Source organism: Schistocerca piceifrons, chromosome 2 (assembly GCF_021461385.2).
Source record: "Schistocerca piceifrons isolate TAMUIC-IGC-003096 chromosome 2, iqSchPice1.1, whole genome shotgun sequence".
In the NCBI taxonomy this organism is placed as follows: domain Eukaryota; kingdom Metazoa; phylum Arthropoda; class Insecta; order Orthoptera; family Acrididae; genus Schistocerca; species Schistocerca piceifrons.
Genome location: NC_060139.1, coordinates 258,596,837 through 258,620,609, shown reverse-complemented (window position 1 = coordinate 258,620,609; position 23,773 = coordinate 258,596,837). Strand labels below are relative to the sequence as shown.

The 23,773-nt window shown below is 43.7% G+C and overlaps 1 protein-coding gene across 1 annotated transcript in view; it reads left to right on the top strand.

Moving 5' to 3' along the window:
• LOC124777826 (farnesol dehydrogenase-like) overlaps nucleotides 1–21,113 on the top strand; it is a 56,890-nt gene extending 35,777 nt beyond the window's left edge. The window contains exons 3-6 of the mRNA XM_047253349.1: nucleotides 7,126–7,255; nucleotides 7,340–7,469; nucleotides 11,501–11,647; nucleotides 20,966–21,113. Of these exons, the coding sequence (XP_047109305.1) occupies nucleotides 7,126–7,255; nucleotides 7,340–7,469; nucleotides 11,501–11,647; nucleotides 20,966–21,019 (461 nt within the window). The 3' untranslated portion in view covers nucleotides 21,020–21,113. The remainder of the gene's footprint in view (nucleotides 1–7,125; nucleotides 7,256–7,339; nucleotides 7,470–11,500; nucleotides 11,648–20,965) is intronic.
• Nucleotides 21,114–23,773: the final 2,660 nt, after the last annotated feature.

Sequence of the window (23,773 nt, the reverse complement as noted above, 5' to 3'; positions counted from 1 at the left end):
TCTTACACATTTTCATTTCCATGCAGCACTTTCAACTTACATATTCCTGGTATTGTATGAGTTTGTTAAAAACCGCACAGTTGGCAACACTAGATAACACTAAACAGGTTAACATGATGGAAGAGTGTGTCTACTGTGCTGAAAGTTGTTTTTAGTATTACAGGAAGAACAACAGTTTTACCAGCAGTGCAGCAATAGAAAACGTAGAACAGAATTAGTAGACACAGTAAGTAATAAAACATATACTGAGCAAAGGGTGCATAGGTCAGAAATATTTGTAAGTGACATACTGCAGCACATAACATTACTGATAGCCAAAATGACAAAATTGTGGCTGACGAGTATGAAATTTAATAAACATTGCTCTTACGTTAATCTTCAAGGAAAAGTAGCGATTTTGTACGAACAGCTTCTGTCGGATATTTGATGCTAGCTATTTTTTTACTTGGTGACACTGTGGTCGTGATAAGTTGGGACTGAAATTGGAGTTTACTAGGAACATTCGCATCCTTTCTCTACATCCTTGTCAAATGGAACGCTTTGTTAAATGTTCTGCACGAAAGGGGAATTTATATTCATCACCCTTGAGTAGGGCTAGAAAACATTCAGATATAATGTATATATCGCCTGCATTATAGCACTGGGGCACGACGTATTTATATACCTTTGCTGTGAGCAAATGGAAATCGTACAGAAATGTTTGCGTTGTGGTCTTCAGTCGGAAGACTGGTTTGATGTAGCTCTCCACAATACACATATCTTCCTATGGAAGCCTCCCTATCTCCGAATAATTACTGCAACCCACATTCATTTGAAGCTGCTTATTGTACTCTTGTTCTTGTTCTTGTTCTTGTTCTTACTCGACAATTGCACTCCCTACCACACCCACCCACCCTCCCACCCACCCACCCACACACACACACACACACACACACACACACACACACACACACACACACACACACACACTTTTCCCTCCATTACTCATTTTACGATTCCTTGATGCCTCAGGTTGTGCTCTATCAACTGATTCTTTCTTTTAGTCAAATTGTGCCACAGTTTTTTTCACCATTTGATTCAGTACCTCTTCATTAGCCATTCGATCTATCCCTCAAATCTTCAACATTCTTCTGTAACACCACATTCCAAAAGCTTCTGTTCTCTTGTCGTCTGAACAGTTGCTTGTCAACGCTTCAATCCCATACAAGGCTAAGCTCCAAACATTTAAATTTTTATTAGATTTTAACAAATTTCCCTTTTTCAGAAAAGTTTTTCACGCTATTACCAGTCTGCATTTTATATACTCTCTACTTCGGCCATTGTCAGTTATTTTGCTGCCCAAATACACTCCTGGAAATGGAAAAAAGAACACATTGACACCGGTGTGTCAGACCCACCATACTTGCTCCGGACACTGCGAGAGGGCTGTACAAGCAATGATCACACGCACGGCACAGCGGACACACCAGGAACCGCGGTGTTGGCTGTCGAATGGCGCTAGCTGCGCAGCATTTGTGCACCGCCGCCGTCAGTGTCAGCCAGTTTGCCGTGGCATACGGAGCTCCATCGCAGTCTTTAACACTGGTAGCATGCCGCGACAGCGTGGACGTGAACCGTATGTGCAGTTGACGGACTTTGAGCGAGGGCGTATAGTGGGCATGCGGGAGGCCGGGTGGACGTACCGCCGAATTGCTCAACACGTGGGGCGTGAGGTCTCCACAGTACATCGATGTTGTCGCCAGTGGTCGGCGGAAGGTGCACGTGCCCGTCGACCTGGGACCGGACCGCAGCGACGCACGGATGCACGCCAAGACCGTAGGATCCTACGCAGTGCCGTAGGGGACCGCACCGCCACTTCCCAGCAAATTAGGGACACTGTTGCTCCTGGGGTATCGGCGAGGACCATTCGCAACCCTCTCCATGAAGCTGGGCTACGGTCCCGCACACCGTTAGGCCGTCTTCCGCTCACGCCCCAACATCGTGCAGCCCGCCTCCAGTGGTGTCGCGACAGGCGTGAATGGAGGGACGAATGGAGACGTGTCGTCTTCAGCGATGAGAGTCGCTTCTGCCTTGGTGCCAATGATGGTCGTATGCGTGTTTGGCGCCGTGCAGGTGAGCGCCACAATCAGGACTGCATACGACCGAGGCACACAGGGCCAACACCCGGCATCATGGTGTGGGGAGCGATCTCCTACACTGGCCGTACACCACTGGTGATCGTCGAGGTGACACTGAATAGTGCACGGTACATCCAAACCGCCATCGAACCCATCGTTCTACCATTCCTAGACCGGCAAGGGAACTTGCTGTTCCAACAGGACAATGCACGTCCGCATGTGTCCCGTGCCACCCAACGTGCTCTAGAAGGTGTAAGTCAACTACCCTGGCCAGCAAGATCTCCGGATCTGTCCCCCATTGAGCATGTTTGGGACTGGATGAAGCGTCGTCTCACGCGGTCTGCACGTCCAGCACGAACGCTGGTCCAACTGAGGCGCCAGGTGGAAATGGCATGGCAAGCCGTTCCACAGGACTACATCCAGCATCTCTACGATCGTCTCCATGGGAGAATAGCAGCCTGCATTGCTGCGAAAGGTGGATATACACTGTACTAGTGCGGACATTGTGCATGCTCTGTTGCCTGTGTCTATGTGCCTGTGGTTCTGTCAGTGTGATCATGTGATATATCTGACCCCAGGAATGTGTCAATAAAGTTTCCCCTTCCTGGGACAATGAATTCACGGTGTTCTTATTTCAATTTCCAGGAGTGTAGTAAAACTCAACTACTTCTTTTACTGTTCCATTTTTCTCATCACTTGGTTTGATTCTACTATACTCATCACCTTTGATTTACTTTCGTCGACGTTCCTGTTATAAGCACCTTTCAGGACAATGTGCATTCCATTCAACTGATCATGCAGGTCTCTGCCGTCTCTGGCAGGATTACATTACCATTGTCGAACCTGAAAGTATTTTCTTCTCTATGAACTACAAATCACTTCCCAAATTTCTCTTTGGTTTTCTTTACTGCTTAGTCAGTGTACGAACTGAATAACATTGGGAGCAAGCTGCCACCATGTCTCATCTCACTCCCTTCTCAACGACTGCTTCTCTTTCACTACCTTCGATTCTTTGTAACTTAGTCTTGTTTCTGCGTCAGTTGTAGATGACTCTGCGCTTCCTGTTACATTCAGAAAGAGTGTATTCCAGGCATCATAGAGCAGCAAACATAGGTACAAGTTGCACACAGTCTACACAGTCATCATACGAGTTTGCATTTGGGGTGTAGTTTGCACCTGATATGCACTGACACTTCGTTGACTCAGTGTCTGCACCCAACCTCGATTCATTTGTCCAAAATACAACACAAAATGATCGGGGACTGTCAAGTCAGGCTCACGGCACTGAATGATGCAAACGCAGTAACCTACATACAGATAGTGCTGAGCTCAAACACTGGGACCACAGCCGCGACATTGGAAACCACCTCGCAGCGTTGTGGACACGCGACGCGGTAAGCGAAGCACACAGAGCGACTCAGTTGCCCCTGCCTGAGGGTTTTATGGAACCCGCAACGCATTCAAAAACCACACTTGTAATTTTCATATTGTCTCGCCCGTAAAGCGTAAACAATAAGTTCTACAGAAAAAAATGAACAGGATCCACCTGTACATCTACATCTACATCCATACTCCGCAAGCCACCTGACGGTGTGTGGCGGAGGGCACCTTGAGTACCTCTATCGGTTCTCACGTCTATTCCAGTCTCGTATTGTTCGTGGAAAGAAGGATTGTCGGTATGCCTCTGTGTGGGCTCTAATCTCTCTGATTTTATCCTCATGGTCTCTTCGCGAGGTATACGTAGGAGGGAGCAATATACTGCTTGACTCCTCGGTGCAGGTATGTTCTCGAAACTTCAACAAAAGCCCATACCGAGCTACTGAGCGTCTCTCCTGCAGAGTCTTCCACTGGAGTTTATCCATCATCCCCGTAACGTTTTCGCGATTACTAAATGATCCTGTAACGAAGCGCGCTGCTCTCCATTGGAGCTTCTCTATCTCTTCTATCAACCCTATCTGGTACGGATCCCACACTGTTGAGCAGTATTCAAGCATTGGGCGAACAAGTGTACTGTAACCTACTTCCTTTGCTCATAGAAAATTTAATGTGCTTAAATTTTGTACTGGGATACGTTTCCATTGGAGGCCACAGTTTTCAAATTACTCAAGAAAGACGCGTTTGAAGCTGACTTTTGTACGTTTTTGTTAAATAATTCGAAAATAAAGGACTCAAGCAAAAACATATCCCCATACAAAATTTAACTACATTAAATTTCCTACAAAAAAGTCCTGCTCGCTTTTCTGTAGGCTTTATAGTTTGAGCATATTTTATAGTTTGAGCATATCAAGTGAGAAAATGTGAAGATCATATGTGTGATGTTTGAAGACGTTGCAGTTGCATAAAACCCTTAGGTAGGCGGAGCTGAATTACTGTGTATAAGTAGAGCAGTGACGAGTGGGAATCACTCTAGTGACGATACGAGCTGCAAAAGGGAAAAGGCACTGACATAACCGACTTTGGCAAAACACATATTATTATGGCCTGGCCCCCTGAAACGAGCATATAGGAAAAGGCTAAGCTGGTCGGTTGTTCCCATGCTGCTGTCGCGAGCATGTGTGGAAAATGACTGAAGGACGGCGAAATTATGAGTAGACAACGAGGTGTTGGACGTCTGTGCCTCGATGAGAATGGAGGCTTGCCGACTTTGTTAAGCAGGATAGGCGGCGACCTGTGGCAGATATGACGACATAGTACAATGCCGGAGCAGGCGTAAGTGTTTCAGGAAACACTGTTCAGCGCGCATAGGCCTTCACAACAAATGAACTGCCCGTCTCCTCATGTTCACACAACACTATCGACAAGTACGAATGCAGTGTACACGGCGCATCGAGATAAAACCAGCTGGCCGCGGTGGCCGTGCGGTTCTAGGCGCTTCAGTCAGGAACCGCGGAACTGCTACGGTCGCAGGTTCGAATCCTGTCTCGGGCATGGATGTGTGTGATGTCCTTAGGTTAGTTAGGTTTAAGTAGTTCTAAGTCCAGGGGACTGATGACCAAAGATGTTCAGTCCCATAGTGCTCAGAGCCTTTTGAACCATTTTTTTGAGATTCCTTGTCACACCAGATCGATGGTCGTCTTCGGATACACCGTCATCCAGGCTAATGGTTCAAATGGTTCAAATGGCTCTGAGCACTATGGGACTTAACATCTATGGTCATCAGTCCCCTAGAACTTAGAACTACTTAAACCTAACTAACCTAAGGACATCACACAACACCCAGCCATCACGAGGCAGAGAAAATCCCTGACCCCGCCGGGAATCGAACCCGGGAACCCGGGTGTGGGAAGCGAGAACGCTACCGCACGACCACGAGATGCGGGCATCCAGGCTAATAGCTGATCGAAATATGTACCACGCCAAAGACGCAGACCCATGGTGGCAGTATTTGCTCATTCACATGGGCTTCCGTGGGATCTGTGGTAGTAATCAGAGGCCTCATGATAGCTGTGGACCACATTAACATTGATATGGACCACCTGCATTCCTTCATGTTGTATTCCCGACAGATGTTGCATGTTCCAGCAGGGTAACTGTCCTTGTCACTAGACCAGAATCGTGCTACATCGGTTTGAGTAGCATGATAGTGAATTCGAGTTGATGTCCTGGCCACCAAATTCACCTGATCTGAACCCGACGGAACAGGCGTCAGAAGCGACTTCTAATCAAACTGCGGGCCTATGGGGTATCGTCTCAGTTGTGCGACTGGATTCGTGATTTCCTGTCAGGTAGGTCGCAGTTCGTAGTAATAGACGGCAAATCATCGAGTAAAACTGAAGTGATATCAGGTGTTCCCCAGGGAAGCGTCCTGGGACCCCCGTTGTTCCTGATCTATATAAATGACCTGGATGACAATCTGAGCAGTTATTTTAGGTTGTTCGCAGATGATGCTGTAATTTACCGTCTAGTAAGGTCATCCGAAGACCAGTATCAGTTGCAAAGCGATTTAGAAAAGATTGCTGTATCGTGTGACAGGTGGCAGTTGACGCTAAATAACGAAAAGTGTGAGGTGATCTACATGAGTTCCAAAAGAAATCCGTCGGAATTCGATTACTCGATAAATAGTACAATTCTCAAGACTGTCAATTCAACTAAGTACCTGGGTGTTAAAATTACGAACAACTTCAGTTGGAAAGACCACATAGATAATATTGTGGGGAAGGCGAGCCAAAGGTTGCGTTTCATTGGCAGGACACTTAGAAGATGCAACAAGTCCACTAAAGAGACAGCTTACACTACACTCGTTCGTCCTCTGTTAGGGTATTGCTGTGCGGTGTGGGATCCTTACCAGGTGGGATTGGCGGAGGACATCGAAAGGGTGCAAAAAAGGGCAGCTCGTTTTGTATTATCACGTAATAGGGGAGAGAGTGTGGCAGATATGATACGCGAGTTGGGATGGAAGTCATTAAAGCAAAGACGTTTTTCGTCGCGGCGAGATCTATTTACAAAATTTCAGCCACCAAATTTCTCTTCCGAATGCGAAAATATTTTGTTGAGCCCAACCTACATAGGTAGGAATGATCATCAAAATAAAATAAGAGAAATCAGAGCTCGAACAGGGAGGTTTAGGTGTTCGTTTTTCCCGCGCGCTGTTCGGTAGTGGAATGGTAGATAGATAGTATGATTGTGGTTCGATGAACCCTCTGCCAAGCACTTAAATGTGAATTGCAGAGTAATCATGCAGATGTAGATGTAGATGTAGATGTAGATGTAGATGTAGATGAACGACATGTGGGACGCTGTCAGGCGTCAGTTCCACACCGACAAAGCACAAGCCTGTAATTCGCGTTTCTTGTGCGTAGATATGTGGTACGACATACCCCTGAAAACATGACAACGACTTGTCGAATCAATGCCATGCAGAACAGCATCTGTATTTCGTTCTAAACTTGGACCAGAAGGCTATTGAGCATGGTGGTCGTAGTGTTTGAGCTCATCAGTGCACAGTGCTGAAACTTGCAATGTCAGGTCAGACCTATCCTGGGTAATGCGTGTGTCTGTGTATGTGCAGAGGGCAGCACAGAGGAGTTCCGCCGCATGCTGGAGGTGAACGTGCTGGGTCTGACGCTGTGCACCAAGGAAGCCGTTAACCTGATGCGCGCCAAGGGCATCGACGACGGCCACATCGTCAACATCGGCAGGTAACGCTCGCCTCTCTTCTCCCACCCGCCTGCTGCTCACGCTAATCATTGCCTCATTACTACTTTTGTGTTGTGTGCTTGCAGCGTGGCGGGCCACTGGCTACCCCTCATGTCGGAGGGCGCCTTCTACTACGGCACCAAGCACGCGGTCAGGGTGCTGTCCGAGGGCCTTCGCCGCGAGTTCCTCCAGCGGGACTCCAGCATGAGGGTCACTGTGAGTACTCCCACCAACTTAGAATCTCCCCTGAAGCACTAAACTCCAGTATTTCCTGGCACATTGTAGTACCTACATCTTCATACATATTCTACAAGCACCCACACAGTGCGTGGCGCAGGGTATCCTGTACCTCTATTAGTCTTACACTTTGCTATTCCCCTTGGAAATGGAGGGAGGGGAAACGACTTCTGCATGCCAACGTATGATCCCTGATTTCTCTTCTCTTCATCGTCCTTACGTGACACATACACTGACATGAGAATGTAAGACGTCACTTTGTAAACTCTAGACTGTTCACAAACAAATCTGAAATACAGTAATTGCTCTATATATATTCAGGATCAGCAGGGAATGTCGACGAGCAGGAAGCACTAACTTTCCGTACACTGAGGTGGCAGGAGTTATGGGATTGGGACATGCACATATACAGACGGAGGTAGTACTGCGTACACAAGGTTTAAAAGAGCAGTGCATTGGCGGAGCTCTCATTTGTACTCATGCGATTCACTTGAAAAGGTTTCCAACGTGATTATTACTTCACTAAAATGGCTCTGAGCACTACGAGACTTAAGTTCTGAGGTCATCAGTCCTCTAGAACTTAGAACTACTTAAACCTAACCAACCTAAGGACATCACACACATCCATGCCCAAGGCAGGATTCGAACCTGCGACCGTAGCGGTCACGCTCTTCCAGACTGTAGCGCCTAGAACCGCTCGGCCACTCCGGCCGGCTATTGCTGCACGACTGGAATTAACAGACTTCGAACTCGGAATGGTAGTTGGAACTGTACTCATGGGACATTCCATTTCGGAAATAGGGAATTCAATATTTCGAGATCCACAGTGTCAAGAGTCTGCCGAGAACATCAAGTTTCAGGCATTACCTGTCACCACGGACAATGCAGTGACCGTCGGTCTTCACTTAACGACCGAGAGCAGCGGCGTTAGCGTAGAGTTGTCAGTGCTAACAGACAAGAAACACTGTGGGATGTATGACAAATGTATCTGTTAAGATAGTACTGCGAAATTTGGCGTTAAAAGGGGTACGACAGTAGACGACCGAAACGAGTGCCTTTACTAATAGCACGATATCGCCTGCAGCTGCTTGTGCCACATTGGTTGTACCCTAGAAAACTGGAAAACCGTGGCGTGGTCAGATGAAGCCCGATTTCACTTGATAAGAGCTGATGGTAGGGTTGGAATGGGGCTCAATCCCCACGAAGCCATGGACCCAAGTTCTCAACAAGGCACTGTGCAATCTGGTGGTGTCTCCATAATGGTGTTGGCTGTCTTCAAATGAAATCGACTAGATCCCCTAATACAACTCAACCGATTATAGACTGCAAATGGCTATGTTCGGCTACTTGGAGACCATTTACAGCAAACAGCTGTGGACTTTTTATGGATGACAATGCGTCATGTAACTGGGCCACATTTTTTGTGATGGGTTTGAAGAAAATTCTGCACAATTCGAGCAAACTATTTCGCCACTCAGATCGCCTGTTCTTAATCCCATCACACGTTCAAGGGACATAATCGAGAGGTCAGTTCGTGCACGATACTCTGCACCAGCAACATTTTCGCAGTTATGGACCGTTATGGGAGGGGGGGGGGGGACACAGCATTGCTCAGTATTTCTACGGGAGACTTCCAGTTGCTGCACTACGTCGGGCAAAAAGAGATCCGACACGATATTAGGAGGTGCCCCATGGGTTTTGTCACCTCAATTTAAACTGGTAGCAGTAGAACCGTTCAGCAGTCGGTTCGTATTTGTAATCACTTTTTGGTAAAAACATTTGTCATCATTCGGTATAGTTCTTACGTTTTTACTGAGCGTCAACCCACGGTCACGGTGACCCACTTAGCCGGTACGCTGTGCCTCGTCCTGCGACACCGTTTTAAGAACCACTACCGCTCACTGACTCAACTACATTTGGCAACAATATCTCTCGCTGGATGCACTCGGCGCTTAACAGTCGGTTCTGTACCTAACCTCGAACTGTGCCACCAAATATTATTACCTCTGAGTATGAGACCGTTGATCCCTTACAATGTCAACAAAGTACTCGTGAATTCTGTTAGGTAAACTTAAAGAACCCGTATCTGCGTAAGATTGCTCCGCCGTTATACTGCCACTAACGTACATTTTATTTAGCGTAAATAATAATAATTAGGTATGGCTCAAAAGCCTGTTGCAGGATTTTCAGTTGGACGCCACTCCGGCGATTAGAGATCGTGAAAACGCGGTAAGAGAGATTAGGGTGCGTAGAGAGGCATAGAGACACTTTTCCTTCGCTCAATACGCGAATGGAGTAGGGTAGAAAATTGATAATATTGGTACGATGTACCCTCCGCCATGCACTGTACAGTGGCTTGCTCAGTATAAATGTCGGCGAGGACTGGAAAAGAGTGCACGTCACACCTGTTTTAGAGGAAGGATAAGAAGAGGAATACAAGGAATTATAACCGCGCAGGATTAGCCGAGCGGTCTGCGGCGCTGCTGTCATGGACTGTGCGGCTGATCCCGGCGGAGGTTCGAGTCCTCCCTCGGGCATGGGTGTGTGTGTTAATTTAGGTTAAGTAGTGTGTAAGCTTAAGGACTGATGACCTTAGCAGTTAAGTCCCACAAGATTTCACACACGTTGAACAAGGAATTACAACCGACTAGTATTAATAGGCTCATTAGATTGCTTCAGTTACAATGTAGACTCGATGTTCGCAATCGCGAAGTAATAACATACACACAGACTAGACATTAAAAAATTCTACTAGCCGGTCACTGTTGTTGCCTGAGGCCTCAGGCAACAACAGTGACCGGCTAGTAGAATTTTTTAATCCTATATTGCAACCTGACGACACGCAAGTGATATAATTACGGGTTTCGACTTATTAAGGAGCCATCATCAGGTGATTTGAAGACGTTACACATTGACTCGTCAATTGAATCAAACATATCTGTACTCTGTTTGTTTCAAATACCGCGAGCGCCTGTCGGGGTATCTTCCATCTTCCATCACCTGATAATGTCTCCATACTATCCTGAAACAGGTAATTGTATCACTTGTCTGACCTGTGGCTGACATTGTTGTTCTTGTGGTCTTCAGTCTGAAGACCAGTTTAATGCTGCTTTCCATGCTACTCTATCCTGTGCAAACCTCTTCATCTCCGAATAACTACTGCAACCTACATCCTTCTGAATCTACTTACTGTATCATCTCTTAGTCTTCCTCTACGATTGTTACCGCCCACGCTTCCCTACATAGTGTATGCTGCTAGAATGAGGAAACGAAAGCGGGAACTCTTAGTGGAGTTCACTCAGACGTCATTGTTTCCTTTATAACAGCATTGGCACCTCTCCATTGCAAAGTATCACCACCATCCTTGTCATAATGTTTATCCCTTGCTACCCAAAGAATTCTTCAGAACTTGTCTATGTTTTCTGGCCTTCAGCTCTTCACAAGCATGTTGATCAGATCGTCCCATTAATATTTTCTTATTTCATCTTTTGGTAACTTTCTTGGACCACCTCCCATTAATTCACCTGACGCTATGCTACATCCACCTATCTTCCATACTCACTACAGTCGTAATTAAGCCTTCCTCTTCAGTATATTGCTTGACCTGTTTTTATCTTTTACTGCCCCTCCTGCTAACTACCAACATGCATCTCTACAACCGTCGCTGAACTTGTACCGGGACTGCAGACACACGCCTGCAAACAAACAAACAAAAGCTTAATTAGGAACCTCTGTTTTTGGAAGTGATAATTAAAAATTTACTGGGCAGCCTCGTATTTTGTTTATTTTAAAATGAAGTCTCGCTAATGTCGGCATGGATGTGTGTGATGTTCTTAGCTTAGTTACGTTTAAGTAGTTCTAAAGTTCTAAGTCTAGGGCACTGATGATCTCAGATGTTAAGTCCCATAGTGCTTAGAGCCATTTGAACCATTTTAAACTTATCAGAAGTTTACCTGGATGGCGTAAGTAACTGTGGTCCGTAGTCGTGTTGATTTTGCTTGGCCTTTCAGGAGATCAGCCCCGGCCTGGTGGCCACGGACATCTTCGACAACCTGCAGCTCTTCTCGCGGGAAGCGATGCTGAAGCATCCACACATCACGCCGGAGGACATCGCCGACGCCGTCATCTACGTCCTGGGCGCCCCGCCCTCTGTGCTGGTATGTAGGTGTCCACTCTAGAAACTTCCCAACACCGAAACGAGAGCACCCGGTCCAGAGAGTGAACTGCGTGCCATTCCACTAAACCAGTTACTTTATGTCATTTAAGTAATCCTTCACCCATTTAGTATTTAATAAGTCGAGACTGGAAAAAAGTGACGTGAGTTATTTACAAAAGAATGGAAAAATTGGTAGAAGCCGACCTTGGGGAAGAACATTTTCAGTTCCGGTGAAAAGTACTAACCCGCGAGTCAATGACGACCCTACAACTAATCTTACGAGGGTCACTCCAAAAGAAAGGCACACTATTTTTTTTTTAAATCCATCTTTCATTCTACATGTTTGAAAGTTTTACAGTGTGTAGATACATCCTTTAGGAAGAATATTTTCATTTTTACACATAATTTCCATCCCTCTCAACTGCCATCTTGGAACCAGCACCTGTATACCCGCACGGTAAAATTCTGGACCAACCTGTTGGAGCCACTGTTTGGCAGCGTGCACAAGGGAGTCATCATCTTCAAACCTTGTTCCTCGAAGAGAGTCTTTCAGTTTCCCAAAGAGATGATAGTCACATGGAGCCAGGTCAGGACTGTATGGCGGGTGTTTCAGTGTCATCCATCCGAGTTTTGTGATCGCTTCCATGGTTTTTCGACTGACATGTGGCCGTGCACAGTTGTTCAACAGCAAAACATCCTGCTTTTGCCGATGTGGTCCAACACGACTCAGTAGATCTTGAAGTTTATTCAGTGTCGTCACATATACATCAGAATTTATGGTGGGTCTACTTGGCATGACGTCCACAAGCAAAAGTCCTTCAGAATCGAAAAACACTGTAGCCATAGCTTTTACAGCAGAAGATGTGGTTTTGAATGTTTTTTCTTGGGTGAATTTGCATGATGCCATTCCATTCATTGCCTCTTCGTCTCTAGTGAAAAATGATGGAACCAGTTTCATCACCTGCCACAATTCTTCCAAGAAACTCATCTCCACCATTCTCGTACTGTTCCAAAAGCTCGCCACATACCGTTTTTCTTGTTTCTTTGTGAGCCACTGTCAACATCCTGGGAACCCACCTAGCACAAACCTTTTTTAACGCCAACACTTTCAGTATTCTGCAAACACTTCCTTCCCCTATCCTAACGTAGCGTGACAATTCGTTCACTGTGATGCGTCTGTCAGCAGTCGCCAATTCGTTAACCCTCTGCACATTGTCTGGAGTGCGTGCAGTACAAGGCCTGCCGCTGCGAGGACAATCCTTAATACTGCCGTGCCCGCTTTCATCAAATAACCTGCTTGCCCACCGACTAACTGTACTGCGATCGACAGCAGCATCTCCATACACCTTTTTCAACTTCTTGTGGATGTTTCTCACTGTCTCGTTTTCACAGCACAGGAATTCTATGACAGCACGTTGCTTCTGACGAACGTCAAGTGTAGCAGCCATCTTGAAGGCATGCTGACATGCTGTGACGGCGCCGCTCACGGGAACAGGTTGAACTAAGTTTGAAAACAAGCGGGAAGGATGTATCTACACACTGTAAAACTTTCACACATGCAGAATGGCAACTGTATTTTTTCAAAAATAGTGTGCATTTCTTTTGGAGTGACTCTCGTGGAAGATACGAGGGGCGTCCAGTAGCTAATGCAACACATTTTTTTCTGAAAGCAGGTTGCTTTTATTCAGGATTCCAATACACCATATTCCCCCCCCCCCCCCCCCCCCCCCACACACACACACACTTTTTTCGTTACAAAATCCTATTTTTCAGTATAACGTCAGTTCAATGGAGTGGCCTTACGCCACCTTACTAGGAGGACTTATATGCCCTACTGTACCACTCTACTGGTCGATGTCGGAGCCATCGTCTTGCTGCGTACTTCTTCCCGCGGACTGCGTCGTTCCTTGGGCCAAGTAGACGGAGGTTCGAAGGTGCGAGATCCGGGCTGTGGGGTGGACAACGAAGAACGGTCCAATGAAGTTTTGTGAGCACCTCTCGAGTGTACAGACCTGTCTGAAGCCTTGCGTTTTCACGGAGAAGGATAAGTTGTTTCCTCAATTTCCTGAGGATAACACGTACACTTCAAAGTTGTTCGTTGCATCATGTAGGAGGACACCAAACAGAATAACCCCTTCAGAGTTCCAGAAGGCCGTCACCGTGACTTTACTGGTTGAGGGAGCAGGTTTGAACATTTTATTCGGAGGAGAGGTGGGGTGGTGCCACTCCTGTTTGAAATGATGAAGCCACGTTTCATCGCCTGTGACGATGTTCGAACAAAAAACAGTCACGATCAGCCTCATAACACGCAAGCAATGTCGCACCCATGTTCCCTCGTTGCTCGTTATGGTCTTTTGTTAGCGGCGAGGAACACAATGGGCACAAACCTTTGAGTACCCCAACTGGCAGACGAATGTGTCAGCACTGCCGACAGAGACGCCCAGTTGAGAGCGAGGTGTTTGACTGAGAACCATCTATCACCTAGAGTGAGAGTCAATTATTCAAAAACAGTCTTAATCGCATTTATTATTATTATTATACCGTCAACCGGTTTCAACCCGACGTAGGGGTCATCTTCCATTGGTCGACTGCTGGTGGTGTCACTCCTGTCATTCCTGCCGTTATGTAGACAAGAGTGACACCACCAGCAGTCGACCAATGGAAGATGACCCCTACGTCGGGTTGAAACCGGTTGGCGGTACAATAATAATAAATGCGATTAAGACTGTTTTTGAATAATTCATTAATCATACTAATCGCTGCTTCCTCTCCACAACCATGTTGTCCAAAAAAATAGAGGGAGAATGTCCGCACGTTCTGACATTGCAGGAGTCACGACTGTGTGCGGCTGACCGGCACGAGGGAGATCGTGCAGATTTTCGTGACCTTGTTGCGATGTTAAACAGACGCCTCGCCCAATGAAGCACCATACCTTTGTTCACTGCCAGGTCTCAGTAGACATTCTGCAAGCGCCTATGAATATCTGCGGTGCTCCGGTTTTCCGCCAAAATAAACTCAGTGACAGCTCTTTGCTTGGAACGCGTCCCCGTTACAAACGCCATTTTGAGGCTATGTATAGCGCAGCCACCTATTGGAACTACATGAAACTATAGGGGCTGTCGTACGATTTTGCCACGATGTCCCACAACAAATTTGCATTTTTTCAACCGAAATTGGCCGAGAAAAAATTTGTTGCATTACCCCTTAGAGACTCCTCTCGTAGATTGAATAAAGTGAAACTTACTTTTTAGCATCTGTAGTTTTAGAGAGCTGTTGACAATGTAAAGTGGCATATGTTTCTTTATTGTGGGACCTGCAGCATTTATTATATCACAGGAGGACATTATGCACCCCCTGTCGGTCCCTCCCCCCCCCCCCACTTCGTTTTTCCTCTCCTCACCCCTTTTCCCCCCTCATCTGTCCAGGTCCCCTCCCCCCCCCCCCAATCTGCCCTTGGCTGTGGTGAGTCATCTTCGTGCCAACTTTTTAGTGCAGTGTTTCAAGTGAATGTTAAGTGTTGTGCGTCTTTTCCGAAGTGTTGTGAACGGAAATCATACTGTCGCTGGGTGTGATTTTTATATCTCTCGCGAACAGAAACTAGACTGTCGCCGTGTTTTTTTAATTGTTTGTCTACTATTTTACCTGTTCTGCTTCCTGTGTATTTTATTAGCATCGCCAACCCTTTGTTTTGTGTTTGAACTTTCACAATTTTCCACCATTTTACAATTTAAGTTGGCGTTTTTATCCCCTGCTTTTATTGTTTATTATCTTCTTCTTATGTTTTAAGAATTCTGTAGGCTGAAGAGCGACGAACTAAGCTGCTGCCAGCCCGCCCCCTTCGGGGTAAATCGAAACTCAATAAATAAAAAAAAAGAGACATTATGCAGACAACTGGTAGACAGTACGCTGCTTGATATTTTATTTTGGTATATAAGCTTATTTTGGCTTTATTGCCTTCAACAGCACACGTCCTGACGTTGTAGATGGACATATGTTAACTATGGCTAAACTGTTATTGCTGGTCTGTAGCTATTGGATGTAATTTCTTTTTTCAGTAACGTTTTATGGTAGACAAAAGTAAACTACTAGCTGTCAAACTTAAATTTCCAGAACTGTCAAAACAACAAAAAACGTCTTATAATATACTTGCAACAACTTTAAAATGTTACTGAAAAAGTATTACACTTAACAAATACAGACAGCAGCAATAGTTCACTCAAAGTTGACATATACCCATCTACAACGTCAGGACATATGCTGATGAAGGCAATAAAGCCGAAATAAGCTTATACACTAAAATAAAATATCAAGCAACATACGGTCTACCAGTTCTCTGGATTACAAGAATATATTCTGAAGGTGTTGTTGTTGTAACCTTCAATCCGATGAGTGGTTTGATCGAGCTCCCCACGCTACTGTATTCTGTGCGAGCCTCTCTATCACTGCTGGAAGTTCTGCAGTCTACATTCATGAGACTCTGGTTACTGTGTTGGTCTGCTTCTGCAATCTGTAGCACCCGCCCCTCCCTCCATTAACAAATTGAAGTATCTTTGATGCCTCAGAGCGTGTACTATCATCTAATTCCTTCCTTTAGTCAAATTGCGCCGTAAATTCCTTTTCTTGGTTCAGTATTTTCTCATTAATCATCAGATCTCTCTACACACCAATCTTCCCACTGAAGGCCGCTAGAACAACATAACGTATTACGCGAGAAGTATGATTTAATTTCCTTGTTAAACATACTGGTCGTAGTTTTCTCTTTCATTTTCTTGCGAAATTTAGAACGCAGTTTGACTCCTTCGTAGAAAATGCTGGCTTCAGTACTTTGTTTCATTTTCTCGATGCGTCTATGTTAACTCCAGCTCTCGCACCAATCCGATCTGTTAGTGTGATAATACTAACGTTTATCTTAACGTGCATAATGGATTGATAGATTTGCTCAGATAGTACAATCAGAAACTACAATTCTTCAATTAGATTTTTACCTGTAGCCGAAATATTGGTTTCTCCTTACTATTGTTATTGCTCTTTTTTGCACTTTGAGTGTTACTTCTTTTTTATCTGTAAAATGTGATACCACAGCTATAAACTGAGTGTAAGTAAGACTATTATGCGACTGGAATCCACTTTTTGCAGCCTAGCGGTGACACCAGTTTGTGCAGAATCAGATGGACTGTACAAAGTGATATGAATAATATTAAAACTTGTGAACGGAAACAGAATCTTTGAAATGGACCAACTACCCGTTTCTCACGAGTTACAACTTGTTTCCGACTTGTAATGAACAAACACATGTCATGAGCAACAGTCGAAGTGAAATGCATCCATTTGTGCTGCTTGCCTTATAAAATCTCGTACAAAGATTCGATTTTATTGAGATCAGGAGATTGATGAGGCCAAACAAGGTGTTGGACTTCATGTTTTTTAGTCATCGGTCTTCTGACTGGTTAATGCCCTCCCCCCCCCCCCACCCCCACCCCCCACCCTCCCACGAATTCTTCCCTTATGCCAACCTCTTCACCTCAGAGAATAGCAATTGCAACCTACGTCGTCAATTATGTGTTGGATGTATCCCAATCTCTGTCTAACTCTATAGTTTTTGCCCTCTACAGCACTCTTTACTAGCAAGGAAGTCATTCCCTGATGTCTTAACAAATGTCCTATCATCCTGACCCTTCCGCTTGTCAGTATTTTCCACATATTCACCGAGCGAGTTCGCACAGTGGCTAGCACACTGGACTCGCATTCGGGAGGACGACGGTTCAATCCCGCGTCCGGCCATCCTGATTTAGGTTTTCCGTGATTTCCCTAAATCGCTCCAGGCAAATGCCGGGATGGTTCCTTTTAAAGGGCACGGCCGAATTCCCTCTCCGTCCTTCCGTAATCCGACGAGACCGATGATCTCACTGTTTGGTCTCTTCCCCCAAACAGCCCACCACATATTCCTTTCCTCCCCGATTCTGCGCAGAACCTCCTCATTCCTTACCTTATCTGTCCATCTAATTCTCAGCATTCGTCTGTAGCACCTCATTAGGCTAATGTTTGATACCAGTAGTCTCCTCTTGGCCAGGAAGGCCCTTATTGCCATTGCGAGTCTGCTTTTGATGTCGTCCTTGCTCCGTCCGTCACTGATTATTTTACTTACTAGGTAGCAGAATTCCTTAACTTCATTTACTTCGTGGCCATCAATCCTGATGTTAAGTATCTCGCTGTTCGCATTTCTTCTGCTTCTCATTACTTTCGTCTTTCTTCGATTTCCTCTCGATCCATATTCTGTATTCATTAGATTGTTCATTCCATTCAGCACATCATGTAATTCCTCTTCACTTTCACTCAGGATATCAATGTCGTCAGCGTATCGTATCATTGATATCCTTTCACCTTGAATTTTAATTCTACGCCTGAACATTACTTTTATTTCGATCATTGCTTCTTCGATGTACAAATTAAACATCAGGGGGGAAGGGGGGGAGGGGAAGACTACATTCCTGTCTTACCCCCTTTCTAATCCGAGGGCTTCGGTCTTGGACTTCATCATCGGACGGCAAAGAGAAGACCAAGACTAGAGCTTCATTGAATCCTAGCCACACTTCACAATAGAACGGTGATAGTCAACACGATATGCTTGCTGGCACCCTCTAAACGTGAACACGTTGGATACATGATGGACCCCAGTTCATACCTACACCGGATTGAAGGCTGTGCTGTTTACAAGTGGGATCTGTTGCCTCATTTGTTTTTCCGACCATTCTCCCCTCCTATTGGAGAGTACAAGAGTACAGCATGACTCCACAGTCCAGGCAACCTTTCTTTTAAAGAGAAATTCGTTAACGTAGAGTGTAGATTTAAGTGTCAGGAAGTCCTTTCTTAAAGTATTTGTGTGGAGTGTACCCATCAATGCAAGTGAAGCATGGATGATAAACAGTTTAGATAAGAAGAGAATAGAAGCTTTTGAAATGTGGTGCTACAGAAGAATGCTGAAGGTTAGATGGGTAGATCACGTAACTAATGAGGAGGTACTGAATAGAATTGGGGAGAAGAGAAATTTGTGGTACAACCTGACAAAAAGAATGGATCGGTTGGTAGGACACATTCTGAGACAACAAGGGATCAACAATTTAGTACTGGAGGGAACTGTGTGGGGTAAACATAGTAGAGAGAGGCCAAGAAATGAATACAGAAGGCAGATTCAGAGGGATGTACATTGCAGTAGCTACTTGGAGATAAAGAGGCTCGCACAGGATAGAGTAGCATGGAGAGCTGCATCAAACCAGTCTTCGGACTGAAGACCACAACAACAATAATGTTGGGAATGAGATTTATTCGCGAATGACTGGGAGACTTCTAGATTACTCAGCTTCCTATATCCTTAATCCTATGCCTACCAATTATTGCTTTGCGACAGGACCTTATTTAGGTCGACCATCTACTTTGTCAGTGTGACAACGCAACCATGACATTTCCTGGTACCTACTAACCTCTGGCTGTCACCTTCAGTACTTGGTGCTGAATAGCAAACGTTTCCCATATTCCACGGTTTTGCGATTACCATCGTTGCCGACCCACGTTGTACTTTTGTTTGAAAAAATAATAATTCTAACCAACATTTTGTGGAGGTAACCAACGTATTAAATTCTGGTGCCTCCCAGCGCTGTTGCAACTTTGACCAGTCACAGTTTTGTTATAGTTGTTTAGTGACGAACTGATCACCGATAATACTAACACCTTCTGAGCTACAGCTATAAAACGCTGCTAATTTATTTCGTACGCTACTTGATAAGTTTATGTTCTGTGCTTCTTATAGTGTTTAATCTCTCAAAGCTGTTCTTTTTCGTTTGTAAATATGTAGTTCAGCTCATTACAGTTTTTGCTGGTGGTAAGAATTTATGTGTCTCTAAAATTATGTTCTGTATATCGCAAGTCCTTATTGCGAGTCAACTTTGGAACTAAATAAGAAAATCATGTTTGATTACATTATGTAACCAGTAGCAATTAAGGACAGTCATATTCTGCTCTCAGCCATAGAAATATGGAATCTGTGTCCTGATAGACCGACCAGTGAGTGCTATATCAGCTACCGGATGAATTATTAAGTGAATAGTACTCTGACAGTGATCATGTAAGTGATTATCAGGCATTTTCTCGATGTGGCTGTTGTCAATGGAAAAGCCAGAACGAATTTAGAATTCATCTCATTGTAGGGCTTATGGGGGCAATCAGTGTATTCGCCGACAACAAAAACACATAAAACGCTACACGTCAGATGCTGCACACCATACGTTCCACACTGAAAGAGTACACACCATTGCAAAGGGAAAATCGAAAAGGTGTGCGCCGTGTAGCGCAGTGCGACATCCCAATCATAAAAAATGGATGTGCCTGACAGGTGGTGTTTGACTCTGTACGAACACAACAAGAACTGCTTTTTACAGCATCACAAAAACTGAACAAACCTGATTTACCAGTGGTTTCACTGCGAGACCACTTACAACATACACACACGCGCAAAATTTCCTCTGAAAGTAATGAATAAATAACGCTGATCTGACATACACCTGGTTGTACCTACGATAAGAAAATAATAATTCTAGCAAGTGGAATGGAATGATCGTATTGCATTGATGGCCAGGAGTCCCCCACCTGGGGAAGTTCGGCCGCCGACTTCCAAATCTTTTCAGTTGACACCACAGTGGGTGACTTGGGTGTCGACGATTATGAAGTGATGACGAGGGCAGCAACAGCACGCAGTCCCCGAGTGGAGAAAAATCTCCAACCCTGCTCGGACATCGAATGTGGACCCGCTGTATGGTTGTCAGATGCACTGACCACTCAGCCTAGGTAAAGGACGGTCGAACAGATATTTTCTTGCTGCTAAACAAGGTGTTAAAATCTGGTGCTTCGCAGCGCTGAAGCAATCTTGTTCAGTCACAGCTTTGTGATACTCATTCAGTGATAGAATTATCACTCATTACCCAGACATTAACACCTCCTGCGCAACAGCCATGAAGCGTTGCTAATCACATTCCGAACACTACTTTACAAGTTTCAAAATATAATAGTACTGTTTCCTAAACTTGTAACAAAACATGGTCATTTGGCACTGCATAATGTTATTTTCATTTTCCGTCCCGTCCCCCCCCCCCCTTCTCTCTCTCTCTCTACGAGAAAGAGGGCCACCACTATTTCCTACTATTTCGCGTATTGTTCTGTCTGAGAACGTAAATTTATTTTCCTGGTTGAAGACGCTGAAATACCATGCCGCGGTTGATGTCCTGCAATTGCTAGCTGAGGTTTGTCAGAGATCACTTTCACATTTCAGGTGCACGAGATGATGGTGATGCCAGTCAAACAAAAGATGCTGACCGACATGTAACAGACACACTGTCTCCTTGCTGTGGGCACCTCACTGCACGACGTTATGTTGATGTACACTGCAAGCATGGTCAAAATAAATGTATAATACCGACCTTCTCAATTTCTTCTTAATTTATAACCATGTTTTCCTACGTAACACATTATTTTCCACAGTGAATTCGTCGGCATTCATTATGAAATTTGGGACAAGAATATTTGAAGCTTTCGCCGAGGAGGGGTGACTTCCTGAATATATAAAGTGGTTATATGTACTTAATTTTGTTTATTTAAAAAATCTGGATATGCTTATAAGCTATTAAACCATTCTGTATCTAAAATATTACCTTATTTCAGTATACATAAATATAAAAGCACCTGTTATAGTGTTATAAAATTGAACTAACAAATACTGCAAGGAACTGATCGAGAATTCCATTTAGCTATGAGCCAATAGCAGTGTTCATTGTAAAACCGAATGACAGTTAGTACTGTATCGTAAACAGACCTCTGTGGTTCGAGATATAGGCAGATAATTTCTTTGTATAATGTCAATGAAATTAAGTAAATATTAAGCTACCAACAGAAAATAAAAACAGTAGCTGTGTATTATAATGGAGAAGGTAGTAGCTTTTTATAAAGTAGCGCCGTTCCTTCTAGTTCAGCATATAACATTTAATGGCATCAGTATACAAGGTATTAAAGAGTATAATGGCATTTCACTGTTAACATAGGGTACACGATGGGTCTCTATAATTTGCTTGACATTTATTAATGTATTCCTTGACTCATTCCATATCCATCAAGATCCTCCTTTTTTAAATGATCTGTAAGACACTATGAATGAAAGAATGAGTCATCCATCAGTAGCAATCAAGTTACAAATTAAAAATAATCCAAGAAAAGGTTCAGCCCATCAGCTTAAAGATTTATTATAGTGTTAAACTATTTATGATTCCCCAATGAGTACATCATGCAACAAAGTGTTGGAACTTGAACAAAATTGGGGTCAGAATATGCTGTGTAACCATTTTGCTGAGGATAAATGCTGTCAATAAAAGTAAGCGTCTTCACGAAATATTAATTTGTAGATAGTAACTGAAATAAATTTCATGAAATTTGCTGGGTGTAACACAGTTTGTGCAAAATAATGAACTTTGATCAAAACTTAGCTTCATTTTGGTGCTTCACTGCAGTTGAATACAAGGAATGTAATACAAAGCCTATTACATATCTCTTGTTTTCATAGAAAAGTAAGTGAAATAATATGAATAAACAACATCATTTAATTTTTGTTGATTACACTAAAACTGCGTTCTCTCATACGTTCCTGTTTCAGATATGAGTACATTACTTTTTAGTGTGAACAGAATTACCATATATAATACAGCAGCCCAAAAAACACTTAGTTTACATTGTTAATCTGGCTTCATTTTGTGAATTACCGTAATTACAAGTAATTAGATATTGTTATTCAGCTAACAGCATACCAAGCTGACAGCATGGTAAATAGAGCAGTTTCAAGCATTATAATTACAATATATTTGTTATCTCTCTTGTTAGTGGATTGGTTGCAAATGTGAAACCCTAGTGACAGTTAAACAAATTGACAGTACATGTTCCTACAAGTAGATGGACATAATATTAGTGAGTTCTTTGACATGGAGCTCTTGAAAATTACGTTACAGTGCTCAAAAGTCGAAATTATTTGCGTGGGTACTATCTGATGACATAACAGTTAATCATGCAATCCAAATGAACTTCAAAGTTGCATGAAAAATGAGCTGTTATGTTTCAATACCCCCTCCCCCCCCAGAAAAAGGTATTGTACAACCGTCAGTTGGACAAAAATTTTGCAGACAACTGACAAAATGGCAATCAAACTATATTAACTTAAGCATTCATACAAATGGCAGTAAATACAATATAAACAATGCAACTCACAAAATTAAGAGTATCATACAGGCAGGCATTTGCACAAAACCTACACTCTATATCTAAATAAATGAAATGTGACTGCAGAATTTGGTACAATTTTGACTTGGCCAGATGTTAACATGAACAGTGTATCATAATCCCTTGGGAAGTCACGCACAGTTGTTACTTGCTAAGAGGTTCCTACAGTTGTTTAATTCTAATTTTTGTTTCACATAACACTACACATCCTGAATTGTAGCTGAGTAGTTCACAACTTCATTATCAATATGTCTCCTGTGTGTTAATACTATAAGCCATAATTCACAATCTCTGAAAAAAGTGTAAAGTATTTTCAGTTCTCATCATTCATGACACTAGAAGAACTAAACATAGCATCATCTCCTCCTGCACATAATCAAAGTATCATAGTGTAGTATAATAGATAATATCCATAATCATCAGTGCATCATTATGCTAAACATAGCTTAATAAAGGTTCCACTAATAAGTAACTGTGTGCTCAAGATATTTATGCACAATTCGCTCTGTAGCTACTGAACTCTATGTAGCTACAGTTACAAATAATTAATTAACAGAGTATGTTCTCCAAACAGTTTTGAAACACATGGTTTAACAAGACAAATGCAGTAAGACTCTGTTTATAGTTACCAGTTCCAATACTGTGTAGAATTATGGTAAAAGGTATTGAAGACTCAAATGAATGCACCAAGTAGTTTACTAGACACATGGATGAGTACAGGTAATAAGGTACAAATGTAGTATCAGCAGTGTGTTTGTGTAGGGAAAAACGAAGTATATATTCATAATCCAAGTTCCATCTTCTATCAAGTATGTGCCTA